The 19,523-nt window shown below is 39.0% G+C and overlaps 1 protein-coding gene across 1 annotated transcript; it reads right to left on the minus strand.

Annotated features, from left to right (window-relative positions):
* Positions 1 to 4,329: 4,329 nt before the first annotated feature.
* zdhhc18b (zDHHC palmitoyltransferase 18b) lies at positions 4,330 to 19,492 on the minus strand. The gene is made up of 9 exons (XM_085447127.1): positions 19,234 to 19,492; positions 18,445 to 18,605; positions 14,845 to 14,994; positions 14,554 to 14,691; positions 14,277 to 14,328; positions 13,743 to 13,845; positions 13,214 to 13,323; positions 12,546 to 12,648; positions 4,330 to 6,895 (listed from the first exon to the last, which is right to left on the minus strand). Exons 1-9 carry the CDS (start codon positions 19,482 to 19,484, stop codon positions 6,539 to 6,541), a joined length of 1,425 nt encoding a protein of 474 aa, XP_085303253.1. The 5' UTR covers positions 19,485 to 19,492; the 3' UTR covers positions 4,330 to 6,538.
* Between the last annotated feature and the right edge of the window lie 31 nt (positions 19,493 to 19,523).

Genomic DNA, 19,523 nt, shown 5'->3' on the forward strand with positions numbered 1-19,523 from the left:
CTCACCTGACCCAAAGGTGTGCTTCCAGTATGCATAATCTTTCTCCAGGTTGTCTTTAGCATTCTTCAGGTGGGCTTGAAGGTGGTTCATCTGCAGAGGTTTTTCTTGTTCTGCAACCTTATAGTCCAATTTTGTGCAGGGTTCTTTTGATTGTCATCTTTGAGACGAACTTGGCTCAGTCGTTATCTTGTGTCTCAGCAGTTGTTCACATCTATAACTAAGTTTCTATCCACATTCTTTCTAATAGTTTGCTTCCTACCTCTGCCAGGCTTGTTGTGTATTGTTTGGCTCTCTTTGAATTTCTTGATGATACTTCTCACTCCAGTTCTTGACATTTGGAAATGTTTGTGAGAACTTTGTATATCCATCTTTCCTTTGTTTTTGTTTTTGTTTTAAAAAGCACTTTGGAAATTTTTGACAAAAACATGTCAAGTTTCCAAAAAGTCTGCAAAAACAGCTTTTAATTTTGACCTCTATAAATACTTGCCTGCTAAGGTTATGGGCTCAGTCACTGGTTTTGGAGGTATGTAATTACACACTGTTTGACTTGTCAGTCAAAAGTCATTAGCTAATAACCTGCAGTTACATAGTTAGAATCACTCCTTCTCATCAAATGTGGCTTTTAGCAACCAAGGTGGTGATCGCCGCAAATCTTATCTTAAGGCTTCAAAACAGGACTTGACAGCTCCATTAGGTGACGTCACATCTTTTATACTCTCTGTGTTAACATAACTTGGAATACAAATGGGCTATAAATGGTAAATAGAAATAATCTGTTTCAAAAACTCTCCATGCTTACAGATTTTGTATGTTCATTCAGACATAATATCTAAATTAATTTGACCATGAATCAGCACAACAGTGTGAGCGATTTCTAGCAATACTAAATGGCCAGATGCAAAGGGAGAAAGACCTGAAGGTGACTGGAATATAATATAAACTTAATGCTTCTTTACAATAAATCTTATTCAGTTAGAAAGGCTGTTTATTTCACCATAAATGGTGCCACATTTGAAAGGAAAATAGATTTTTGGGTTGAACAGCAAAGTTGAGTTTGTGGGTTTTGCCCATGAACAGCTTATCCTCCTATTAACCTTCTGGTACTCCAGGTGCTGACAATCAGGTACCTGCAAGCATGGCCCTGGCTAAAGTGGTCAATTGGTATCTGCTCCAAGCATGTCACACTTGACTAATCTGGATTGGGTTCCTTTCATAGCACAGCTTCAACCTGCTGTTCTTCTATTAAATATTTTCTGTCATTTATAATTAGTGTGGCATTCCTTTATAATTAATCATTGTCTTAGTGATCAGCGATTAAAATCTCCTATATAACCTTACCTTACAATGTGCTTATTCAATTAACTGCTGAAGATAATAGAAAAATATAACTACAGGTTAGCCAGGGCTGATCAGAGGAAGCTGGTGACAAAGAGGAAGACACAGCAACAATTGCATTCATCTCTCTCTCTCTGTCTCTAGACTCAACTCCAGTCCTTTTCTGACACAACTGGATAATCTGGCTTTTAAGCATTGTTTCATTGTGTTTTGCTCAGAGGTGTGTCCAGCCTTCCCTGGTGTCCCAACACTAATGTCTCACAGTGTTAATCTTACACTGCATAACACCATAACATGAGAGCAAATTAGAGAACTGCAATATAAATTTAATATGCCTTTACGTCTTCACTTGATTTCTTAATTAGTTAGTTAATCTCAGGTTTGTTTCCTTAGTCAGTTACCACTTACAATAAGCATGGACTCACAAACTGAACAATTAATTTTAATAGAGACTAATTCATTTAAACAGAATAATGGCCATTAGACACAAAACCCTACCCTTCTAGAGACTATCTGCTCCCAGACCACCTAAAAGATTAACTACTATAAAAAAAAATTATTTGTTACAGATATTCACAAAGAATATCACAACAACAGTCGCCTCAAGGCACTTTATATTGTAAGGTGGACCCTATAAAACATACAGAGAAAAACCCACCAATCATATGATCCCCTATGAGCAAACACTTTGGCGACAGTGGGAAGGAAAAACTCCCTTTTGACAGGAAGAAACCTCCAGCAGAACCAGGCTCAGGGAGGGGTGGGGCGGGGGAGAGAGAAGGAAGACAGGATAAAAACATGCTGTGGAAGAGAGACAGGGGTTAATAACAAGTAAGATTCAGTGCAGAGAGGTCTATTAACAACGTGAACCAGAGCAACAATCCAACTTTACTCCAACAGAGATAGATGATCTTGTTAATAGTTTTACATCCTTACTGTGTACGACTCTGGATAAAAAGAAAGCAATAAATCAGCGAGCTTTAAATCCCAGGCATAATTCAAACACATTAAACAAAACACATTGCAGGTATTAAAGGAAATGCACTGCAATAGTTGAAATTGCATCCAGCTCATAAATTCCAATTTGCGCATGAAGACGGAGAGTCTTCTAGACACATGACAGTTAGTCAAGGAGTTTCACTGGGTTCTATGCTGGGACCAGTTCTACTTCACTAAACTTAGAAAATGCAACATACATTGTCATCACTATGCAGATGATCCCCAGCTTTATCTATGAAGCCAAATGACACAAATCAGTTAGATAAACAGACATGTCTTAAAGATCTTGGAAATATGGTATCTCTCCAGATTCTTACCTTGGCCTCCAGTAACACTGGAGGAGTCTTGGTGTCATTTTTAATCAACATGTTCTTCAACACACACATTAAATATATATAGGGTTCCTTTCTTGCATCTGTTCAATCTCTTTAATCCTGCCACAGAGTGATGCTGAAAAACTAGTTCATGCCGCTTTCTCAGTCAATCTTTGGTCAATCCAAAAAGCTGCAGCAAGAGTACTAACGGGGACTAGAAAGAGAGATCATATTTCCCCTGTAATTACTTTATCTTTGCTGGCTTCCCGTTAAATCCAGAATTGAAATTTAAAATCCTTCTCATTGTACTATATTATCCCAACAGACCACTTCGGCTGACTTACCGGCTGACTCGTAGTTCTAAAAGTAGAATGGGAGGCAGAGCTTTCTGCTGTTAAGTGCATCATTGAACTTTTGTCTTCACTCTCTCTTACTGTAGTCTGTGTTTTGTTCTGGATCCCTATCCTCACTTTTTGTTTCTCCTTTTCTCCTCACCCACCAAATGGTAGTGGCAGATGACTTCCCCTCCCCAAGCTTAGGACTGCCGAAGGTTTCTTCCTGCTAAAAGGGAGTTTTTTCTTACTACATTGCAAAGTGCTGATTTAATCGTTGGGATTTTCTTCAGAATACTGTAGGGTTACCATGCAGTAGAAAGCACTTTGAGGTGATTGTTTTGTGATTTATTGCTATATGACTAAACCAGACATTGAATGGCAGTGAAACAGAATAACTTGTGCATTTTTTTTTTGTCTTATTCTACTTTCCACTTCTACTATACTAAATGAAAAATATTCTACTTGGTACTCCACAGCATAGTTTTTTCTTTACTTTTTTTGCAGATTTTAAAATATACAGCATCACATCACAGGATATTAGGACATTTATAAGTATAGAAAATTACCCATTAGCATATTCAATTCATTTCAGTTTTATTTATATAGTGCCAAATTACAACAACAGTTGCTTCAAGGTGCTTTATGTTGTAAGGTAGACTCTACAATAAGACATACAGAGAAAAACTCAACAATCATATGACCCCCTATGAGCAAGCACTTTGGCAACAGTAGGAAGGAAAAACTCCCTTTTAACAGGAAGATTATATAGGATATATCATTACAGTCCTCTCCAACTGACACATTAAAGTAATACTTAAATCAAGGAATCAGTTATAATCCAATAAAATAAATAAACTGAAAATGAGTATTTTACTTTTGGCCCTTTAAGCATATTTTAAAATATTTGTAGTGTTCCTTCTGTAGAATTGTGACTTAAATAAAAGAAGCTTGTTTGCTTCTGATGCTTGTTTCACGATTCTGAAAAACAGAACTTACTCATTCAATACAAAAAAGTTTCATACTTTGTATTGAATAAACTTTTATGTAGCACATGGCTCCACATGAACCTGAAAATCAGACTTAATGTTTTCTACACCAAATTCTCTACAGTATATTTATTTTTTTACTAATTGCACAGATGTGGTACTGTGATCTTTTTTTTCCATTGCAAAGAGGAAAAAAGAAAAATCTTTTGATTATTTTCCGTTTTATTAAACATCTAAGAGGAAACAAAACACCAAATTGTCCAAACAGTGGCTCACTGACTGATTTACTGACTCCAGTTCACGCTCACGGACCACCAGTGCCACCTTGTGGTCAGCTTAAAAAATACACAGATTGTTCAGTGAGTTGTATTTTTCTTTCCTTTATTTTGACAGGAGCATTGGCTTAATTTACCTTACAGTTGGTACAAATACAGTACAGTATGTTTCTCCTAATAAATGCATCACTCGCATTCACTTAGTGATGTCACTGAGGGTGTTGGGGTGACTTTTGACACAGCAGATGCTGCACAGACACTCTTTAGGTGAACTATAGACGGACAGTGTGTACATGATAGTTGGGGTCTTTGCACTCTTGTGCAGCTATTGCCATCGGGTCACAATGTGTGTGAACACATGTCACATTGAACTTGCATATTGAATACCTAACCTAAAGCTTTCACCTGAGAACAAACCAGTACATCCTCCATTCACACAAGTCTCAGATTTGTCAAAGTGCACAAAGAAAAACAATTTTAGGGAAAGGAGAAGACAGAAGGTATTGCTATTACTGACACAAGGTGTGTGAGCAGGAGGTGGACATGTGAAAAGGAGCTTTAAATCATTGTGTGATGGTGACAAGAATACAAGCGGGAATCAGTAATGCTGTTTCAGTTTTGAAACACAACACTGGTTTCCTACAAAAAGGTGTGTTGAGATGGTGCAATGTTTGAATGCATTTAAAGAAACATCATAAAATACACCTTTTAGTCATGACCATGCAGTTGCACTCAATTCCTTTTTACAGCACGAAGATCTGAACAACAGTACACACCACTAAACTGATTTACATCTTATCCACTGTGCTGTTTGTGCAAGGTCATCGGAAAAATCCACACAACAACATTCACATTTTGCTTATTTTAGAACACAAAGTCATCACCTTCAGTGAAAAATTAGGTGTTTTACATATAGATTTGAATGATTAATCCAATATTCAATGTCACTAAGGTCAGTGGACCAAATCTTTGCCTGCATTATTATAGATGTGGGGGGAAAAAACAAGTGCATAGTTCAGTTATATCCCCATCTCTGCATTTGGTACCCTCAGGTTCTGTTAGACTGAAACCCAGTGGAAGCAGCCACAGAGCCAGATAGTTTTTAAAGAGGTGGGCAGGTTGAGCTCAGAACCTATTTCTAGTTCTTGTTTCCCCATTTTACAGATTGTTGTAGTACCAAATGATTGCTTACCAGATGTACCAAATCATTCCTAATCATTTAGGCATGACTGCCATAGAAAGGTATGCCATGAGGACTCATGCATAACAAGCATTTTTATGTAAAACTTTAAAAAAAAAAAAGTTTTTAAAAGTGTCAAGTAACAGAAGAATAACTTCCCTATAGTAAAACTGAAACAAAAGCTTATTAAGAGTATTAATAATTAATTAAAAATGTTCCAAAAAGAATCACCTCCTCAAACACAGCCCAGAGATCCAGTTCAGAGATTTAAATTAGCAGAACAGACAATGACAGGTGGTGGAACAGAGCAGGCATACCCCTAAAGCCCTACAACAATCCAAATGAATAAAGTAGATATTTCAACCACTGCACAGTAAAGGCTTATTTGCAGACATTGCCGTTTCACACTTACTGGGCAGAAGGGGTGGCCAAACCTTACCCACCTGTGGTGGCTGTGGTGACTAAATATTTACTCCATATAAATTCTGTACCAGATTATATGGATTATATTGCAATAGGAGAGCAAAGAGAAGACAGGAAGCCTGGGAGAAAACCAGGGGGAAGACATGTCTTGAGGCAAATGGGTTGCCTGCTTAACCCAGTGAGCTAAACGGGTGATTCCACATGAAAGTGTTTTGAGGACAGTGCTTTAGTCAACGAGTCCTGCAACTTGTTCCATTAATCACTGCCTGTACAGCTTGAGATGTGAACATTTTTGGGTGGATTTTCCCTTCAAGGATCCTCTCTTTATAGATATACACAATTCAGAGCTTCCATCCACCTGATACATTAAAGCCGCTGTTTCACAAATTTGGTGAAATCTGACATGCTGGTAAATTTGTTTTTTTACACAAGAATCTACGGCTCACAAACCTTCTTAGAACTTTTCTCTACACCAGCGCTATGTTGCATCTAGAATCCTCTTCATCAAATCTGTCCTATTTCCACTGTGATTGTCTTACTCAGTGACCAAACATCTTCAACGCTCCTGGAGTTTCAGAGAACCAACAGGAATAACCAAACAAAAAAAAAATCATATAGCTTGGATCTGACTGTGTTACAGCATGCAAGCCTCAAACAGTGTTTGACTTGTGAAAAACATCATTCAAGACAGTCAGTGCAACGGGGTGAGGCTGCCTCCTTTGTGGCTCCTGGCTTTGGAGTCAGGGGCAGCGTCCGGAGAGGTAGGGGAAACTGGGACATCAAATGCAGGGTTGGGAATATGCAGAGCCTCTCGTCTGCATTTCTTTGAGCGAGCTTTGGTGTGACGTGGACGAGAAGTATCGCCATGGGAGCTGGACGTATGGTTACCCCTGCAGCCTTTAGAGAACTCCGATGTGGGGTCAGAGTTCAACGCTGGGCTGGTTTCTGGGCAGGAATGAGCATTCTGAGGTTTCCCCTGAGGACACGAGGTGGACAGGAGCGGAGAAAGCGCAGCCGATTCTAGCAGACCTTTAGTTCCCTGTGTGCACTGCAAGGGCAGTGCAAGAAAGAGGAAGTAAAAAAAGTAATAAAACAAGTGACAAAATAAGCTAGTGATATTAACAGGGAACACATCAGTCTCTGAAATTACTTCAGCAAATATAACAAGCAGGATATCCAAAATATTTCATGCCACAGACATGCATAGGCATGCACATTGAACCTGGCCAGTCACATTTCATATTTGATTTAGCCCAAGAAGCCTGTTTATTTATTACACCAAACTTTTAGAATGGCACTAAAACAAAGCGTGATAGTTTGCAAGAGCTGGTTCTAAAAAAGGATTGATGAAGTTTAAGTAGCAGCTGCCAGAATATTCAGACTTTAACAGGGCGTCCACACAAGAAGCAGTTTGCTTGGTGCCTGTGGCTTCATCACTGACGACTGGTCACTAGTGAACATTAAAAGCATTCCATCATATGTCAGTCAACCGTATCCTTCACTCTCGCTGGTAGTCGTTTCCACCATTCAAGTAGAATGTGAGAAGTCTAACTCAGAACCTGCCCACTTTATGTCATCAGCAGTTATTTTGCCTGTCGCTGTTAAAGTTGCTGAATGTCATTGATATTCTGTTACCTCTGGTTCCCACATTATTGTCATAAATATCATAAAAGATGAACATAGTGACTATGACATCACTGACTGTTTTGTGAGATTCTTTTATGAAGCCTTGAGGAGAACACGTTCAAACAGCACATGTCCTTAGCCAATGAGCGCACTCTGGATAATCCTGCTTTTTGACCCTTATTATGACCAAAATTTACAAGTTCCCAAAATGAGTGACTGAGCCCATAGAATCGATAACTCAGAGAAAAATAACACCAAAACTAAAAATGAGTTTAAGGCAGGTGTGTCAAACTCCAGTCCTTGAGGGCCGGTGTCCCGAAACTTTTAAATATGTCCCTGCTGCAACACAACTGAATAACATTAGGTCATTAGCAAGACTCTATAGAACTTGAGTGCATGCTGAGGTGGCAACCCCTAACCCTACTCAAGCAATTTTAAATAAGTGTATGTGTTTGAAAGATGCTGCTGTAACATGAATCAAAAGGCTGAATTGCCACCTCAGCGTGCAGTCAAGTTCTACAGTCTTGCTAATGACCTAATGTTATTCAGGTGTGTTGCAGCAGGTACACAGAAAGGTTTCAGGACACCAGCCCTTGAGGACTGGAGTTTGACAGCTGTGGTTTAAGGGGATCACTTTTGTGCTGTCCCTGGCTGCAACAATGAGTTTTACGTTAAGAAACCGAGGATATACTGTCCACTTTCACTGTCTGTCTCTTTCGCAGTAATTGGCTTTTCATTATTTGGCTTCCTGCACTGAAATGGGAAAATCTGGCCGTTAGCTGTAAAGAATTTAACAAACGTGACTAGACTCACAGACAGTTTTTGAGAGCAGGGCTCCGTGATGTAGATTAGCCTTTTTACGTGTAGTGTTTCACGTCCTCTTAAAGGCTTCATTTCTCAGAACAGGAAGATAAGTCCATCTTTTACGGTATCATCACTGCTAGTTCTTCCAGTGTGGATGCTTCTTACGCGTCATGCTGGATCCATTAAAGAGAACTCCATATCACTATCCCTGCACGCTTGCCCAAAGGATCAGACTCAGGTCAGGCTTTACACTGAGAAAACAAACTGTAAGATTCTTCTGGGAGATGTTGAAGTTTAACAAACATCTTCTATGCTTTTTAAACCATCTTCAGACGAAGACGTCCCGACCAAAACGATAAAACCTAGCATTGTTTACAGTCAGTGGTCTTCAGTAAATGCTTTATAAACTTTTATAATTGTGGTTTATGTGAAAAACCCTTGTCTGTAATACAATGAGTGACCACTGGGACAAGCTGGCTAAAAGGAAGTGATTGGATGCATTGGCTCTGTTAATGCATCCATTATCAAGCGTGCATTTGTGTGGTGGGTTCTTTGCAATTTAACAGTTTACATTTTCAAGCTGACACATCCAAGTCAATCTGAACTGAGATTAAAGGTTCAGTAGCTCAAAACAGTAAATGTTTACAAGTACAGCAGCAGACCCTGAACCTGACTTCTTTCTGCTTGTTGGCAGATGTTTTTATCCCACTCTGTAACGTTACACAGCCTTTACCTTATAAACATACCTGCCTTGAGATGCTTTTCTTTAAACTGACGCCAAATAAAAAAAAAAACACTGAATTAAACAGAGATTGGCTGGGATCTTTATAAGCATAAAATGTACTTTTAAAAAGTACATTTTATTACTAAAGCAATTTAACACACAATGAAAATAGAAAGTAGCAGTTAGCTCGGCCAAACTAAGACCAGTAAAACCAAAAGAGTGAGCTGAAAGGAGCTGGTAAACTGCACAGAACTGACTGGAAGTTCAGTTTGGTGATAATATTTGATACTATGAGCAACCCGTTTTACATGAACTGATCATTTCTTAGTATAAAATGTTGCTTTGGGCACTTTTTAAATGCAACTATTCACCCGAATTCGCTTCAAAATGTCTTTAGCCTTGAATGTAAATTAGTCTGACAAATGAATGAATTTTAACAGCATAAGCTCTGGAAAATTTTTCATTTAAATGCTAAACCTTTTTTTTTTTCTCCATATGCTAGTTTGTATTCAAAGTTTATACGCTACGTATAATTCAGGGTCGAGAAAATGTGCTGTCACCATATGGGTATATTTCAACACTGTTTCCACCCCTAAACCTAAAAATTATACACACATGGGAAGTCTCTCAGCACTGTTAAAGCCCTGCAGTTCATTCCTTAAGAAGCTGGTTTAATGGCTGTCATTATGTTTCACTGACCTCTGAATGAACATCTTCCTACAGTTGTTTTTGTCAGTCTTTAAACAGTCTGGTGGTTAGCACAAGAGAGTTGTTTGATCCGTAACTATGCACCCTTTACTGGGATCAATTATACACTTCAATGCATTTAACATTGGCAATGGTTAAAGCCATGCGGGAGTAAAGCAGCCCAGCAAAGGGGCATGCAAAGACAACGGCGGCCACAGGCTGTCTGCACTCACTCTCCCTTTCTCTATACAGGCTTACCAAGCTCAAGGCTCGCTTTTCTTTGCTCTAACAGCGGCTAATCAGCCAGTGCAGGACAGAGCAAAGTCCAGACACTTCTCCTCCTAGTGTTGGTGGAGGGACGCAGACACAGAGACACACCACACAGAGAACAGTGAGTCAGCACTGGGTGAGCAGACACACAGGGAGGGACTGATTCTGGGTTTGTCTCGTAGGAAAAATATAGAAAAGTATGTCTCCTTGTACTGTGATAGGAAAACGGTGATGATGGATGGAAACAAAATGAAAAATGACAACACATGATGAACTGCATGGACAAAAATTTAATGTTATACATTACAGATACTAAAAACTGAAACGTCGTAAAAAAAAAAAAAAACACGTAAAAATGAAACAAAGGCATGACGGGAAGCAAGAGATGAAGGACATGAGGAGCTTCCCTCGTCACAAATCTTTTGGCATTTTAACCTTTTATATGCAGACAGACATGACAGGAGAAAACAAACAGCACACACTCAAATTTACAAACCGCTGTTACAGAAATAGCTTTCTTTACAGCGTCACCAGCTTTTCAACTGACTTCAAAAGGCTAGCTTATACACACTCAAAGACACAAGACTCCAGCTTCAACTGACTCTCACTGTACTACGCGATATGTGAATATATTGAGGCTCAGATTGCAACTCTATCTGAACTCTGGGCAAGTCTTGTAAACAAAACTGGCTTAAAAACACTTCAAGTATCTTTTTATATCCCTTGCTGTCAGAGAGAACAGCAAGAGAGATGCTCTGTGAGGAGGAGCTGGAAACACTTCTTACATCTCCTGCTCTCTAAACACCCGGAGCTGGCACACGATACTGCATAGAAGTAAACACTGAGGAAAAATGTGCATACAGAGAGTAGTACTCTCTATTAAAAATAGCACAAGAAGAATTTTATGTGTGCATTTCCATGAGGTAGACATGGCTGAACAACAGCTAAAGACACCATATTAAATTACACTTTAACAAAGTAGTTCAAGTTTAAAAAAAAAAAAAAAAAAAAAAACAGCAGCAGGACCCCAGTTGACTATTTCCTGAATTAAAATACGCACCTGCCAAAGCATCATTAGTTCTCTTATTTAAACCTGGACATTAGAGCTACTTTTTCATGTTTGTCATCTATATTTCTAAGATATGCCTTCAACAAAAATTATAAATCAATACGTTAACATTTTGTTTTTTTAAGAAACAAACAAGATTAAGAGGTGTTACTGGGTGACTGGTTACTGTTGGTCTTTATGAGTTTTTTTCTTTTTTTTAATTTAATTGTCTGCGTCTTTGACAATTCAACTTAATAATTATTCAGTAATGCGCAATTCAAAGAGTCCTGCTAGCAGCAGACCTCAGGGCAGGGACTTCGTGACAATTAACATACCTCTAGTGGTCACTCTACGAAGTCATAAATCATGTATGAGCAGCACGGTGGCACAGCGGTTAGCACTGTTGCCTCACAGCAAGAAGATCGGGCCCAGGGTCTTTCTGTGTGGAGTTTGCATGTTCTCCCTGTGTTTCCGTGGGTGTTCTCCGTGTACTCCGGCTTCCTCCCGCAGTCCAAAGACATGCACTTAGTAGGGATAGGTTAACTGGAAACTCTAAATTTCCCATAGGTGTGAATGGTTGTCCATGTGTGGTTGTGCCCCCTCGATCATTTATAAAAATATTATATCCCTCCCCCGACTCTTCCTTTAACTCTTGCATTTGATGACATCCCCCTCTACCCTTAATGATGAGTTTTGACACCTCAGTATATATCAATACAAACATGGTTTGGCAACCATTAGAATTAGTAGAATATAACAAATAGAACAGTTTGTCCTTTGTAGAGTCTAACCAGTATAGGAACACCAATAATGACAGTTAGCAATTTAAAAATCCAAAATACTTGTCTACCACTACTGCTCTCATCTTTCAAACACACAGACCATAAACAGACTTCTCTAATTTTTTTTTATATTTAGTTAATAAGGAGTTCTTAAAGATAGGACAACTCAGTTTCAAAATAATGTTGATATGTAATAATGTCATAAAATATTAAAAATGTATAAAGTAACCCAGTTTAAGCAGTCTTCAAACTGTGATTGTACTGCTTCAAAAGCCCCCAAATACATTCTCTTCATTTGATGTTCTTCTAGGTCCTTCAGCTTTCGGTTTAAAACCAAAACAGGTGTTGAGTGGCAAGTAAGTACTCCTAACTAGTACCCTATCTGTTTTTCATAATCATAATAAATTAATAAGTAAAACTGAGCTAAAAACATTGCAGCTCTTTACTAGAATAGGAAATAGAATAATAGAAAAAACATTTTTTTAAACTCCACCAACCAAACCAAACAAATGCGCCATAACGTTCAACTATCCCTTTAACTTCCAATAAGAGGCATAATACTGTGCGATAAACCTCTGACTAGAGTGTTAATACACCAAACCTTTACATGACAGTCAACAACAGGCAGCAGACAGATGCTGGGTTGGGGCTACAGCAGGCAACGAGGTTTCTCTCAGGCACAGAAAGAGTTTTGGTGGCAGTCACAGGGTGCAGGCACGGGAGAGGGGGATTTCTGCAATGCAAAAGCAGCTCCTACCACATTTATCTCGCTTTTAGCGGCCAGGGTGGGCAGCTCGATGTCAGCACTGCCAGTCTGGGCAGACTCATCTGCCGGCAGGAAACCCCGTCTGTCAATCAAGCTGAAATGGCACAGAAAGATACGAATGTTCAGGTTATGAGGCGAGGATGTTCCTCCATTAATACCAATATCTTGTCATCTTTGTCATGAATGCAGAACGCACATCACAGATTAAGAATTAGGAATTCTTCCTCCCCGCCATCTCCAACTACTTACTCTCTTGGCTGTCTGGTTTTCCATCTGAGACTCTTTATCTTGTAATAGTAAGTGGTTGAGACAACTAAACTGCTGCTACTTACACACATAAAACTAAATTGCAATTAAACAATGAACTGAAGCTCTGTAATTCAAAAATAGCCACAATCCAGCTGATTGCTATTGCTACAGGTTTATTAGTACTGCGCTCTCTTTATCAACTCATACAAACTTATTTAAAATTATCAGTGATTGCTTCTTTCATAAAGTATGCATGCTTGCAAATGAAATATGCACCATCTTAAACAGCCCATTAGTAATAAAATAGCTAAAACTAATATACAAGGATCCTCACAAGCATCTCTCTTTGTTACTTGGACTCGATATTAAAGATTTAATGATGGAAGGAGTAATTCATAAAGAGGACCAACCTTGGCGGCATGGGCGCACAAAGCACCGAGCAACAGTTGATAAAGATGTTTTTATGACTGTATGGGTTTGTAACATCTTCTCCACTCTTCCCTGACCAGGAGCCTTTAATCTAAAAAAATATAAATATAAAAAATAAAAACAAATCACATATAATTGCCCCTTGGGGATAAATAAAGTCTTTCTGATTCTGATCTGATTCTGATATAAAACATATGACATGTTTTTCCCCAAACATTATTTTGGAAGTAGAGTTTGTTCACTTTGTGAATACAAAAGTATCTGCAAGATTTCCCTTACTACTAACAAAATATTAGTATTAATATTTGTGTTGTTGTTACTATTGTTATTGTTAATTAAAAGTATTCTAATGTTAAATATACTTCCACACTAACAGAAAATTAATATTAAATATATTTACAAATTACATACAGAATATATTTTCTTTGAGTTAACAAGCATCACAAAATGAACAAAATAACATGATGTCGTCTAACAAACTGAGTCATAAAAGCAGCTTTGGGTACTCACGTCTTCGTTAGTGGTAAGATTGGAAGCAACCAGGTATGTATGGAAGCCTGAGAGGCCCAAAATGGACCAAACTGAAAAGAAACATATCACCAGCTCCACTGCAGTGAAAGACTGAGTCAAGGAAAGGAAAGTTATCAAAACACTGGCTACATAAGAAAAAACAAAAGGCTTGAAAATTGTGCCAAATTTGTTTCACTGGCACGATCCAAGAAATATATAAGACATAACAACAGCTAATCAACTAAAACATATCCCCATTCGAGCACTGGATATTTGCCAAATTGTTATTTAGAACCTGATATCAGCCCAGAAAGCCTCAGTCTGTACTTCCCTACGGATTACAGTAATTTTTGTTTCCTAATATAAAGTGAAGAAAAACACGGTTAAAAACAGTACAAATAAGAAAAATGATCACAGATGGCAATGGTGTCTATGTATATGTTATATATACATATGCAAGCTGACTGATTTTCATCCGACTTCTGTCACTGACTGTGTTTTTTGAGTAAAAAAATCTTATTCGGTACAGGATATCTCCCCGGACTCTCCTGAAGCGCAAACACTAGGCCCTTCCCGCCCTGAGCTCCTGAAAAAGAGGAAAGTGAGCAGGATTTCAGGATGATAAAATTTAATTCGTGTGGGAAATGACCGAGCTGATCCACGTATATGGCTTTTGTCAGACATTAAACTGCTCTGCTGTTGTGAACCGCGCCTGGCAGTCCAAATGAAACAAAACAAACAAGCAGGCGCTATTTGAAGCCGGCTACTTCCCAAGCATGAAACACCTGCAGATCAGAGCAAAACCACATACTCAGTGCTAGGTGTGTGGTCACACAGCCGAAGATGAACGCCGTCAGGAAGGAGAGCGACACGATGAAGGTGTAGAAAAACCGGTAGTTACGTTTCCCTACACAGTTCCCAACCCAGGGGCAGTGATGGTCGAATCTCTCTGAAAGACAGTGATCAACTCACATTTTAGGAATGTTAAAAAAAACTCTAGAGCACTGAGCTATATAAAAGTGCGCTCTCTGCAGCTCTGTGAAGCCTCTTTTTATTATTTATGGGTTGTAAATGTCAGTGTCGCTGTGTGTTCACAGCTCACCCACACAGTTGTCACACAGGCTGCAGTGGGAGGTGCGCGGAGGGCGGAACATCTTGCAGGTGAAGCAGTACTTGAGCTTCACCACCTGCTGATTGATTAGCACTTCCTTGGTGCGAGGCGGAGGTCGATAGCTGGTGTTTCCAGTGTTGTCTACAGAGAAGAACAGTGAAAATAGGGACACAGTGTTGTGCTTTAAATCTAAGGTAGGTGTGCAGTTATTGCTGCAGTAAGCATCGAGTTTCCACTTCCATCAAAGTCATGGCAGCAAACTTACAAGTGTCACATTCACAAACCACTTTAAAGCACGATAAAAGTGTGAATGGATACCATCACATTATCAGCAATGTGTGCACATCATTAGGGCTGCACGCATCTCTGGTCAGTACTTTGAGCTTCTCATTAAAAACCTTTTGAAGATTGCTCTAAAAGATCATTTCAGAAAGTTTTCCCTCAATCACTGCTACAGACTTGAACCCACAGGGAAAGGGGGAGTGCACCCTGGACAGGTGGCCAGTGTGTCGCAGGGCTAGAACATGGAGCCAAACATTCATACTCATATTCAAACCTAAAGCCAATTTTGAAACACAAATGAACCTGAACACTGCTTGTGTCTATGGGCAGTTTGAAGAACCTGGAGTGCCTGGAGAGTCTCCATGCACACAAAACAGGGATTTACACATTTGCATTTCAAACTTCAATCCCCACACCTCTCATTGACTTTAAATGCAGTGCACAACTAAACTGTGAATCTGGACCTTTGTTTTGCTTTCAGTGCTTGCACTTAAAAGTTGAGAAAGTTCTCCAATGCCAGCACCATGGCAGCTAATCAAATCCATCCATCACATCGTGTTATTAAAATATAAAGGAAGTTTGTGTAATTCAGCATCAAAATGGAGAACATTAGCAACAGGCAGTTAGTGTGACTCATGCTAAGTGATCATTAAAGCTCAATTAGCTTGCCTTGTTAATGGCTAGCTGTTACTGCTTTGACTATCCCACTAGCAAAGACACCCCAGATGTCAGGTACTCCCACTGTCAATCAATGAAGCATAGTGTACATATGAATCCTGTTTTAATGTACACAATTTCAACCTATAATCATTTTCTGTCACACTTCACATCCTTGTAAAATCAGGTCTGACCACTTCACTGGGTTGTAACAACTTGCGCTTTTATCCACTCTTACTCAGGGCGAGGGGTGGATTATAGCCCAATAATAGCCTGAGCAGAAAGACATCTGGTGTCAGGTGTGCAGCTCGTAACAGCAGATGGAAAATGATGTGTCATCTTTCACAAAATGACTAACCTGCAAAAACTCTCTCCCAGTAACTTGGACACTGTGCCTGAGAGGTTGACCAACATGAGAAAAATAATAGAAAAAAAAAGAAAAGAAATACCCACTATTCTTTTTGCGCAACTTACAGATGGTTCCTTATGGGGGTTTTTTTTATTTATTTTTATTTTTACAATAGTCGGTGTCATCCATTCCATACCATACTAAACCGTGCGCTAATTCAAACTAAGAAGCTACACAAGAGAGCTTTCCAGAATCTTTCCTGAAACATTGGGGCCCAAATAAATGTTCAACAGTCACGCCAGAATCTTCATTTCAAAAATAGCTGTAGTACAGTTCAGTTGGATAACATGTGGATCTTACATCACCACTGCCTAAACTCTGGTCATGAGTAGGAGTTTCCAAAGTGCACAGAAAGCCAGCTTTAGACATGCAGGTCATTATAACGATGCAAGTCATATGGAAAGTAAAAATAATATTGGCATGGCATAAAACTGACAGTGAACATAACTGATGAGCTTTGAACAGGTCTGAGGTGTGAAAGATTGGGGAAAATAAATCTGTATAAAATCTAGTGAAAACTTCACTCCAAAATTAGAAGGCAGCAGACACTTTTCAACGTGCCAACATGACGTTTATTACACAGCAAATTCCACTTGTGTTCTTTTATGTCTTGATGACTTCCGCATCATTAAAATGACCTGAAGAATTTTAAATTGTGACTGAGCCATTAAAATGTACACGCATGTGTGATTCCAGAATAAATAATTAGCCACACGAGAACAGCGCTTTCATTCTCTTGAAACTATGAATGGTGTTTTAATCAAAACAAAGTCAAGGCCACTGACTCTTCAATAACTTGGAATAAAATAACCTGTGTTTAAGCAGTACTGGTTTATGGGTAAGATTCCCCGTCCTATACGAAACTTTAGAGCCAAAACACAGTGCAGAAATATCCCAAAAGAGAAAAAATGTGACAACACTGGACAGCATTTCCTGCACACAGATTTTAGGCCAACCAAGTATATTTGGTGACTAATTTTTCCTTTTCCATATGTGTCAGTGAGCACCATCATTACCAACATGGCTGATTTATTAAGAACAATTCTTATCATTCTTGTTTGACAAAATCTGTATAACAGGGTGCTAGGTTACCAACTAATGCTAGCATGCTTGATTAGCAGGCTACTTACATAAACTGCACGCGTACAACAAACACACTTATATCTGCTAGCACAGCACAGACTAAAATATTACTCACCCAATCCGAAGCACAAACTTCTTAGACGGGCTGTACTTTACAAGAAGGCACATTATTTATCAAACAATCATATGAAACAACCAGAAAACACACCAAAAGGTAGTGAAGGCGAGATGTATCGACTACAGTTCTCTGTATCAGAAGACATATCAATCAAGAGGGTCATGTCTCCACCACCAGTATGCTGATAATTAGAAAGCCTTACACCACCCAGTGTAAGGTTTATGCTACAGATGCCTCACAGCTGCTTACCAAAATCCCTTTTTGTATTTCTGCAATGTTAATCCACCTTTATTCTTTTTTATTGAGATGCCAAATTAGCTATTTAGTTGAATTCCTGAACAGAAAAAAAAATTGTTTTAATGGTTGAATCTAATGTTTGATTCACTTCTGACTTCTTCTCTGATTTGGATATAAAAATATGGATAATAAATAATATTATGTTTTTACTTTTTTTAACAAGTTTTTGACAAATTTCTAAAATATTTGTGTTTTCTGTTTTTATGACAGCTGGTCTAATACATTTGTTAAGCACTGTATACAAAAAACCATCCACCATGGAGTTATTATGAGGGGGGGAACTATAGAGGCAATTTTAAATGTATCTTGCTATCTAATCACATGATTCATGTGTATAAATCGCATGTTTTGGTTTTCGTTACAGCCACAGCTAGTCTGTCACGTTATCACCTTCTCAGAAACACTTGTGTTTTATTTTGAGTGCTTTTACTGCATTTTTCTATATGCAGGCTTTTTCTTGAGTTGCAGTCCATTTGACCTCTCAGTGCCACCATTGGGTTGGCTTGTTTTTGGAGTTTGCCTCCAGTGGCTATTTGAGGAACTGCAGATATTGGGCATTTAAGCCTTTTCAGCCCCAGAGACTGATGTTTAGCGCACAGTACACTCAAGTGCATATAGCCCCACTCCTCCTATTATCCAGCAGTGTTTCCAACAGAATGTCAGTCTGTAGGAAACAATTCGGGACGTCAAATTCAAAGGCCTTGCAGACAACCTCATAGTTACTAGTGCAGCTGTTAGACATTACCAATCTGTTTCTCAATGTCTGCAGCCTCATCTGGTGTTGCTCTGGGCAGGATGCCGGGGTCGGTGAAGCTGGTCTGGAGCAAGGTGATGAGCACAAACACAAAGAGGACTCCTCCAATAACAGGTATGCAGCTGGTCAGGTGTTTGACCAGGAATGGACAACTGAGAAACAAACACAGGCAGGGGTAATTACCAAGGCACACTGGGAAAAGATGCAGACAATGTTCTGTCACATATAACTGAGCCTACCTTCTTCTTTTCTTTAACTCACTGATGGATCTAATTTTAATTAACATTCAACTCTTTTAATTGCCATAAAACTCCCAGAAGACTGAACACATTTTCACTCTACTGTGGCAGAAAGAATCCTGTTTCTATTATTAAGCACTACTTCTTAAAAATGTGCACTTAGCTTCAAATATTAAGAAAAAAAACATTAAAAATAAACATAATTGCAACACACAGGTTAAAACAAATATCGATACAGTGCAGGGTCAAAAATGCGCTTTGGTCAGTATTTTTTTTTTTTGTTTTGCTTTGTTTTTTTGAGCAATCTGCATCATTAAATATCATCCTGCTAAGTCCAACTGTATGTTAGCGAGTCTCTTGCTTTTGGAAAAAACAAACAAACAGACAAACAATATAAATAAATAAAACAGATTTGATGCGCCAGACAGGGCTCAGTTCATTAAAATATCGATTAAAAAGCAGCTTTGTATCATCTGTGGACAACTTTTGAACGGAACTCGCAATCAGTATTACAGAACCATATAATATAAGACGAACTCACTCAAATATAAAAAATAAACCACTTGTGACGAGGATGAGACCCAGGGTAAGGGGAAGGACCCCACTCTGTCGGGCCACTATGATCCGTCCATCGCAGTAGAAGCGATTCTTTCCGGGGAAAACTTCCCACTTTCTCCTGGGTCTTCTCGGCTCCTTCTTCTTCTCCGTGTCATTCCCATGATGAGGCTGAGGGGTCGGGGTGGGCGTCGGAAGTGCTTGCGGGTCTATTTGTTGATACTCGCAGTTTTTCATTGTTTATAACGGAGTCTGGCCGCTCTGTCCTAGTTCGGA

The sequence above is a fragment of the Copadichromis virginalis genome, linkage group LG22, assembly GCF_057382275.1.
Source record: "Copadichromis virginalis isolate Kocher_CV1m ecotype Utaka linkage group LG22, C_Virginalis_male_GT1.1, whole genome shotgun sequence".
NCBI lineage: Eukaryota > Metazoa > Chordata > Actinopteri > Cichliformes > Cichlidae > Copadichromis > Copadichromis virginalis.

Bases quoted from the DNA above. Each gene is read 5' to 3' on its own strand.
- zdhhc18b (XM_085447127.1), bottom strand. From the start codon at position 19,484: ATGAAAAACTGCGAGTATCAACAAATAGACCCGCAAGCACTTCCGACG. The intron at 14,692-14,844 runs GTGAGCTGTGAA...ACTGTCTTTCAG, and splicing joins CCTGTGTGACAACTGTGTGG to AGAGATTCGACCATCACTGC. The intron at 13,324-13,742 runs GTGAGTACCCAA...ATATTTTTTTAG, and splicing joins ATCTTACCACTAACGAAGAC to ATTAAAGGCTCCTGGTCAGG.